The sequence below is a fragment of the Durio zibethinus genome, chromosome 18 (assembly GCF_047325235.1).
Source record: "Durio zibethinus cultivar Kanyao isolate XHJ-2024 chromosome 18, ASM4732523v1, whole genome shotgun sequence".
In the NCBI taxonomy this organism is placed as follows: domain Eukaryota; kingdom Viridiplantae; phylum Streptophyta; class Magnoliopsida; order Malvales; family Malvaceae; genus Durio; species Durio zibethinus.
In genome coordinates, this window is record NC_143179.1 from 1,146,745 (window position 1) to 1,156,291 (window position 9,547).

General features: G+C 26.1%; 1 protein-coding gene and 1 pseudogene across 1 annotated transcript; one reads left to right on the forward strand and one right to left on the reverse strand.

The window, feature by feature from the left end:
- Positions 1-142: 142 nt before the first annotated feature.
- LOC149513595 (ribonucleoside-diphosphate reductase large subunit-like) lies at positions 143-1,990 on the reverse strand (annotated as a pseudogene).
- A 2,307-nt stretch (positions 1,991-4,297) lies between these two features.
- On the forward strand, positions 4,298-6,623 carry LOC111298890 (putative glutathione S-transferase). The gene is made up of 2 exons (XM_022893628.2): positions 4,298-4,744; positions 5,995-6,623. The coding sequence occupies exons 1-2, from the start codon at positions 4,430-4,432 to the stop codon at positions 6,340-6,342; spliced, it is 663 nt and encodes a 220-aa protein (XP_022749363.1). The 5' UTR covers positions 4,298-4,429; the 3' UTR covers positions 6,343-6,623.
- The last annotated feature ends 2,924 nt before the right edge of the window (positions 6,624-9,547 follow it).

A 9,547-nucleotide genomic window follows, 5' to 3' on the forward strand; every position in this document is an offset into this window, starting at 1 on the left:
TGTAGAAAATTGGAGTTTGGGGCTCCTTTTATAATAAGTAATAGATGTATATATTAATATAAGCCTTAGCTTTACAGTTCACATTTAAAGGTAAAAAAAAAAAGAATAAAATGTTTGGGCTTTGGTTGAGAGGAAGACCATGGAGAAAACAATAATTAATACCTGTAAATTGTTTTCAATTCTTGAGGTATTTCTGGAATATTCTCAACAAAATCATCCTCATGTATTATGTTATTCTTAATAACAAGAAACCAAAGAACCATCTCAGTTAAGTCATAAAGAAGAAGCTTATTCACCACCGTAATCTCCCCATTAAAGATAGACAAAAAATAAGTTTTAAGAAATAGAAAATAAATAAATAAAAGAAGATGAATAAAAGGAAACTAGGAATTATCACCTCAGAACTCTACGACTATAGATATTGGAAGTATATGGCTCAAAGCATTCATTATTTCTAAAAATATAACTAGTTGAAGCAGTAGGCATAGATGCTAACCAAAGTGAATTTCTCACTCCATTCTTAGCTATCATATTTTCAAGAGCATTCTAATTTCACTTATTTGAAGGAGTAACACCCTACGTCTGACTGAAAAATACCCTGTAATTTAACAAAAAACTCAGCGGTGAGCAAAATAGATCGAAAAGAAATTAACATTTAAGACATTATAATCACACTGAATAACTAAAATCCAAAATACTTGCATGCATTTAAAAAAAATTATGAAAATCACCTACCTTACTCATAGGACTCCCATTATATGTCTCATAGGGGCCTTCTTTCTCAGCTATATCACAAAAAGCTTTCAAAGCATATTAGTACATGGTTTCAAATATGTCTTTGTTCAACTGTTGAGCCTAAAATTCAAAACCAGTATACCAAATCATGTTCAGCTGTTGAGACAAAACTATTTCAAATTAAAAAAGTATACCAAATCAATGTATTTGTAATTAAATATACCTCAGACGAATCAAATGCCATACCAAGTAAGATGAATTTGTTTGTAAGCCCCTAAATTCCAATGCCAACGGGTCTATGATGCAAATTTGATCTTTTGGTAGTTTCAACAGAGTAACGATTAACATTAATTATTTTATCAAGATTTCTTGTAACAATTTCAGTAACTTGTCCTAACATCCCAAGAAATGGAAAACACAACCATTATTAATAATATCAATAGAGACATCATATAACAATATAAAGACATCCATTCCATCACAAAGATAAGCTAAATGGATGGAACTCCATCTTGCAATAGATGGATGAGCTAATTTGCATGGTAAGGAACCAAGCTCTGCCAGCTTATCAAAGTTAAAATATCTATTCTAGGAATTAAAATTCAAAACATAAATAAAATCACTTATTTTCAGAGATGAACAGAGCAATCTCATTTGGGATTTGCATTTAAAGATGATTTCCTCTAAGATCAATGATTAAATAAGATAAACTTTATCAATCTTAACAAAATTCATCTCAATTCATGCTTAACAACACATAAGTTTTGGCCCTATTTGTTTCAATAATTCTTTTGAAGCATAATATGAGGACAGTTTAAGAGAATATAGTTATTTTTTCTAACAAACTTATTATTTCTTTCAAATTTCCTACTAAAATTATTTTTAACAAATCAAATAAAAGCAGAAGATAAAAAAAATATATAGCTTATATTTCAAAGAAAAAACAGACAAAAAAATACACAATGAGAAGGTATTTAATATTTATCAATAAATATTTGAGCCTACCAGGACAAATCACCATAACACCATGTAATTATTTAAACAAATGTAAAAAGCTAATATTATTGAAAATGATTTTTTTTCCAATGAAAAAATAGAAAGTTTACTTCCTTGTTTCTTTTCCTTTCTTTTTGCTAACATTAAAAGAAAAGAAGAAAGAAAACCAACCTATTTCTTCAGCTTTTTTTAAAGCCAAATTGATGTCATGGAACCTAGTTCTTGTAACACACTCTATTTCAAAACCCCTTACCTTCATATTCCTTTCAATATCAAATAAACCATTAGAACAAAATTAAAAATGAAAAAAAAATCCAACATTTAAATCATATGATGACAAAGCAATAAATACCCATTAACCCATTTCTCTCCCAATACATTAAAAACTAAAAACTCAGATTAGAAAACTTGAAAAAAGGAACATACATTGGTAATCTTTATGGGTATCTTTCTTGAAGAGTAAAAGTTGAGGAAAAAGAAAAACCAAAGAGAACCCAAAAAAAAAAAGGGATTTGGGAAGAGAAAATATTAGCATTCAATGGTCAAATGTAGCATTAAATCCAAATATTGTTAATATTTTATTATTGTCAAAAATATATAAAATAATAAATAGTAATTTTGAATTTTTTTTGAAATAAAAGATAATATTACTTAAATAAAAATAATTTTTTAGATCTAGCCTAAATATTGGAGAGATTCTCAACAATTATTCTTTACAAGAAATATTATGCCAGATTTTAAAATTTATTATAAAAACTCTAAGTGAAAAAATATTTTTTAAATTCCACTTAGATATTGAAAAATTCATAAATTTTTTCAAAACAAAAAATTTCACTTCATTCCCAAATAAAATAATTAAAAATAATAATAACAAAAATAATTACAAAAATAAATAAAGGTAAAGGAATTATCTTAAATATTAAAATTAAGACAATTTTTTAACAATGCTAAATGATAATATATGATTAATTAGTACCGTTTTTTAAATGGATGTTATGTGATATTAATTCTTCTCTACACATAACCCTACTCTCAAATCCATCTCTAATTTCAAATATCAAAATTATTTTTATGATAAACTTTAAATTAGTTTTAGGGTTTTATTAAAAAATAAATTTTTAGGTGACCAATTACACTTAAAAAAAAATTTGATGTCAACTCTCTATTTTTATTTTTCTTTAAAATTCATATAATAATCCATAAAATCATTATGATAGATAGTTGACATTTTTATTTTTTGTTTGATAAAATGACAATATTAAATTTATATAAGATGTATATATATATATATATGAAAATAAATGTTATTAATTTGATAAAATAAAATGAAATAAAATTAATTGAAAAAGATTTAACTTATAAAAATAAATATAATTAATTTAACCAAAATCATATTACATAAAAAAAAAAAAGCCTTAAGTAGTGAACACATTGTAAAATTTAAAGATTCCACATGTCAAATAATCAAACTATTTACATATGATTAATGTTTTTTTTAAAGAAAAAGTTGGCTTTTATATATGTATATATTATTCAATAAATTAAATATATATTTTTTATATTTTTAGCAATCATAAGTATAAATAAAAATAGATCAAAATTTTAAAAATTTAACTAACAATGAGCAATAAGTAACAAATTTATTGAGACAAAATGATATAAAAAAATAAAATTATAAAAAATATAAAAACAAAAAACAAAAACAGAAAACGTGATAGATGATAAAAAATGTCTATGCTAGATTACGCCAAAAATGGCATAACAGCACACGGAAGGTGAAATGTAATTTAAAAAAAAAAAAGAAATAATTATTTATAATATTAAATTAAAATTTTTATAATTAAAAATTTAAATTATTTAATATTTATAAAATTAATAAATTATTAAAATTATTTTATGCCAAATAATAATTTTGTTAATATATAATTAAATTTTAATAAAAATAATTTTTTAAAATTAATATATATAATCATTTTTATAACTAAATTATAATTATTTCTCAAAAGATAATAACACATTTGCTCACATAAAAAGATAACTAACGTTTCTTTTAATTTAAAAGTGTATAAATAAATTATTTTTACATATATTTTAATGTTATTTGACATTTTAAATAATGAAAATTTTATTTATTCAAAATTTTGGCACATTATTTTATATTAAAATAATAATTAAGATTTTAAATATTAAATGTTATAAAAATGTTTTGAAATATTTAAAGAAACAATACTTATATTTTGGCAAAAAAAAAAGAAACAATACCTATAACTATTATAAATATTATTTAATAAAATATTATTAAACATTTAAAATAAAAAATAAAAACAAAATAAACTAATTTAAATGCAAATACAAAATAAAAAAAATTCAAAACAAAAAACAAATTTAGTATGAAGAATATTTTAGAAACCAAAAAATGAAATATTACGGTCAAAGTCCATAGTAATGGCTTCTGGACAGAGCCACTAGTGACGTATGGAATGGCGTGGAAGGATGTTGAGAGATGTTGCTACATTAAAACTTATAAAACCTATAAAAAAAAAAAAAAGAAATAATTCGGAAATTTCAAGATTATTTTGTGTCAGGTAACTCGTCGAAAGACCCTGACAACCCTAAACTTTTTGTCTATAAATAGAGCTCACGAACACACCAGAAAGAAAAAAAAAAACAAGGATTTAGGTTTAGCTATCAGTTGAGAATGGCAGAAGAGGTGGTTTTGTTGGATTTCTGGCCAAGTCCATTTGGGATGAGAGTGAGGGTTGCTTTGGCTGAGAAAGGGATAAAATATGAGTACAAGGAAGAGGATTTGAGGAACAAGAGTGCTTTGCTTCTTCAGATGAACCCTGTTCACAAGAAAATTCCAGTTCTTATCCACAATGGTAAACCTGTTTGTGAGTCGCTCGTCCAGGTTCAATATATTGATGAGGTTTGGCATCATACATCTCCTTTGCTCCCCTCTCATTCTTACCAAAGAGCTATTGCTAGATTCTGGGCTGATTTTGTTGACAAAAAGGTACTCTATTATTTTTACTACTTTTTTTCCAGTTCGAGATTTTTTGATTTGGTCTGACTGACTTTGAATTTTGGAGGGTTCTTTTAGCACTGCTAATTAAGCATCAAACCCTAGTGCTAGCATGATAACTGTAAGTGACAGGCTGGTTTGATTTTTGATTCTTTGTATTTTACCAGGAGCATAGAGCGGAATCGAGTTATATATTGTTAGATTTGAGCTGAAGTAGACTAAAAACTCCAACTTTGATTTGAAATTTGACTTGAGCTCAATGGATCTTAATTTCTATGCTGAGTTTGACTTCTAATTTAATTGTATCATTCAGGTTTGATTTGTTAAATTTGATTAAGTTCAATAAAATTATAAATATTAATATATTAAAAAATTAAAATTTTGATTAAACTTACAAGCCTTTTGAATTAGGTATTAAATTTTCAATCTCTAGCTTGAGCTTAGAGGTTTTTTCAAATCGAATTTGAATAGCACACGAATAATTTAACCCATTTACACTTTTATGTTTTACTGTTTTTTTCTTGGATAATTTAGTATTTCTTGGTAACTTGTCACTATGGAATTCTAGATCTAGTTGATAGTGACGGTGATAATTGATGACCATGAGTACTGACCATGATTACTGTTCTTATAAATACTACATATAGTTTGGATTCCTCCAATTCTCAATGGAGACCGGAGGAAATGATTAAATGTTGATTACCTTGAATATTTGGGAGAACACAATCATTCTCTTGATGTTTTATTGTTTACAATCATTTCATTGTAGGTTCCATATTGATTGAGAGAAGAAAATAAATGTAAAACTAGTCACTGACTAGGAAAGTGATTAATTTTTACCGGTGATTCTTTATATATATATATATATATATAGATATACACACACACACATACGTCCACTTGTTTGTTCCCATCTTGTTGTCCTTGACTTAGTCTTGTAAAGCTGAAATCAGCATGATTTGTCTCATTAAATACTTTATGAGTTTGTTTTGTTTTAAGTTTTTTGTTTTATATTATATATTGAAAATTGGATTATTGAATTGGAAGCTTAACTAATTTGATTTATAGCACTATTTTTAAGAGGTGGTTTCAGCATGTTCTTATTATTATTTTTTTTCTATTCCTATATCTGCTGTTATGAATCATATATTTGGGTGTAAAACATAATATTACTGTTGATTAGCGTTTACTTAGATAATTTAGAACCAGTTGTGCCTAAGTTATTGTATATTAAAATGCAGATATATGGTGAGCTAGGGAGGAAAATATGGACAAGTAAGGGAGAAGAACAGGAAACAGCAAAGAAAGAGTTCATTGAGAGCTTGAAGCTGTTAGAAGGAGAGCTTGGAGACAAGCCATACTTTGGTGGAGAAAATCTTGGCTATGTAGATGTGGTCCTCGTCCCATTTTATAGCTGGTTTTATGCCTATGAGAAGTGTGGCAACTTCAGCATTGAGGCAGAGTGCCCCAAGCTGATTGCATGGGCTAAAAGGTGCCTGGAAAAGGAGAGTGTATCCAAGTCTCTTCCTGATCAAGAAAAAGTCTATCACTTTGTTTTGCAGTTGAAGAAACTCTTGGGAATTGAGTAAATTATGGTGGGGCTACACCAGCAGTAAGACTGTATCTTCTTTTGTGTTTTAATTTCAATGTTTTTTATGTTTTGAAATAAATGGGCACTTAGTTGTGCCTGGTTGTCTTGTATTGCTGGGGTGAATGGTTTTTCCTTTTTTGTAAGATGGTTAAAGCACTTAGCTGTGCTTGGGAGTTGTTGGGGTGACTGGTTTTTCCTTTTCTGCAAGAAGGTTTGAAGCACTTAGCTGTGCTTGGGATTGTGATATGAAATATAGTCCCTATATCCCATGTTATTCCAGTTTGTACGCATTCTTGTTTGAATCTTTTTCATCATGGCTGTCCATGGTCTGTAGACCACAAAAATTTGTGGCCAGACTTTCACAAGATGAAATCATCATTGACGTCATTTTTCCTATTTTAAGAAGGATTTTCTAATTCAACTAAAAACCCAAAATTGGTAGCCATCTCTTTGCAATTTTGCTTTACTGCAAACTGAATAAGTTGTGGAGATGATGTACAAATCATCTTCAATATAGATGCCCAACTTTGGACCTTTTTGTTTGTCTTTAAAGACAATTTTAGTGCTAAAGTACACTCAACCCAATTGATATTCCCTTCTATTAGAGGACCTGTCTTTGCTCACCTTCTTAGAAGATATGGTTGTTTTTATTAATTACAATCTATTTTTATCAATTTTTATCAATCAATGAAAACTAATTTATTTGATATTTGAGTGTCTTTTATTCGACCAATGGTTGCCTTGTAATGGAAATTTGGACTTGCAACATATCCAAGCGGCGAAAAACTTGACACAAAGCAGGTTAGTCAAAATTTGGCTAATGGTAGCAACTAAGTTAAATCCTTTGAATTATTTGATTTTAAATCGGTGAATACTCTTACTCAACTCGTTGACCATATATCAAGCAAAGCTTGACTTTAAGTAATGAGTTAAGTCGAATTTAAGTATTTTATTTTAATATTTATCAAATAACAGTTTGTGAGTTTGATTAAATTTTTAAAATTTAAAAATAAATTTTTTTATTTGTATCTAATTTTTTTAAAATTTAAAATTTATTATTTGGGTTGTTGATAATTATTGGAATTAAGTCCAGTTCAAGTAATTTGATTTTATTATTGAGTTAAACCATGAAAGATAAGAAAAAAAACTCACCAGTTGTAGAGAATTATAATCATACAATTATATCAATCAACACTCATAATCAATATCGATGGGCATTTTCATTCTCTTTTAATTTTATAGAGTATTTCAAACTCAAACAAATACATATCCATATGCATTCATGTCTATATAGACCATTTCAATCTCTTATAAGCCATCAAATATAGCCAATCCTATCAAGACAACTTTAATACCAGTTGTCAGACCAAAACATCCCTAATTCAATCAAATAGTAAAACTAATAAAATTATAGTCAAACAATCAATCAACTATATAAAAGACAACAATTTAACATAATTTATTCTAATCAACCTATATTCATGGGTAAAAAAAAAGGTTCATTAGTTACAAAGAATTATAAACAAATTAAATTAAACATTCATAATTAATACCTATAGATCCTCACAATCTTATCTAATTCTATAAAATATTCTTAACCTAAATAAAAATATACTCATGTGGCTTACCATACCAATGTAAAACCTTTCAATTTCCTCTAGTCCACTTAGGCAAACATTCAAATATATACACCTATAAGGATTCCCTGAATATCCCCAGTCTAATGTCGAGTTTATCTAATAAAATCTTATAATTCTTTTACACATTTCTTTTATACTTAATCTTATTAAGACTCTCACTATTGATACGCTTTCTAACTTACCTATCAAGAATGCCTTTCTTTTTAAAATTCTTCTTTAGCAAGTTTTCTTATTCGTCAAGCAATATCTAGTGATTCCAATTTTTTTATAAGCCTACTAACTTGCCCATCAGAAATCCCTTTTCTCTAAAAAATTTATAAGTTTTCTTATCCATGAAGTAATATCTAGCTAATCCAGTCTCAAATAAATTGCTATATTTTTGTAGTTAATTAATTGTTTGATTATTATTCTGCTGATTTGATTGTTTAATTGATTGGAGGCTTTTTACATTTCACTTAGAATTCTTTTTACTAATAATACTACAATTAGCCAATCACCAAAAAAAAAAATTATGTAGGGAACCACCACTTAAAAGTGTGGACTCTAAAATTTTTTTCATAGTTAAGCACTATGCTAAATTATAATTAGTTAAGTGCACTATAATAATTGTTGGTGATATACTCCCACGTTTTTAAGATTAAAAATATAATCTTTGTTAAGATATATTACGAAAATATTTATTTTTCAAAATTAAACAGTTTTAACATAAACCTCATTTTGAAGATGAAAAAAATAGTCTTTTATTTAAATATATTATGAAAATAATACTTTTTTAAAATTCTACAGTTTCAACATAAACTACTTTTTTAGATGAAAACATAATCTATTATAAAAATAATTATTTTTTCAAAATTCCATAATTTCAACAAAGACTATGTTTTCAAGATGAAAAACGTAGTATTATGAAAATATACTATGAAAATAATTACAATATACTTTTCGCAATATATTTTCATAATTTAAATGTTAAAAAAAAATAATTTACATATTATATGTCTAAAAAAATTTAAAATACATTTACTTAATATTATTACATATAAAATTTGTTTTGGGAGTTCCTTGGTTAAGAAAGGGTTTTACCTCCTCTTTCTAACCCTTATATCAATCTTACTGTAAAAGTCAATCTACATATTTACTCTGGGTAGAAACAATCAATGTTAGAATAATAATTATGCTTTATGTAACTTAACAAAATATACATACAAATATTTTATAATATTTATTTACAAAGTATTATTTGATATATAAAAATAAATTAGTAAATTGTAATTATTTACTAATTTCATAAATATTAAATAAACCATTTAAATGTCAGATAAGTAATTTAAATATAACTACCTATACATATTATTCATGTAACATCAACTAATAAGATAACTAAAGGTACTATAGTAAAGATGTTATTAGGTAATCTTTTATTTCTCTAATCAAATATAGTAATACCTAACACATTAATCTAACATTCCTAAAAATTTGTCAAGTAAAGTGAATTATGAAAAATCACTTTCCCTCCCAGAATATTAAATTCTGCAAACCAAATGCCCTTAAAGGTATTTTAATCTT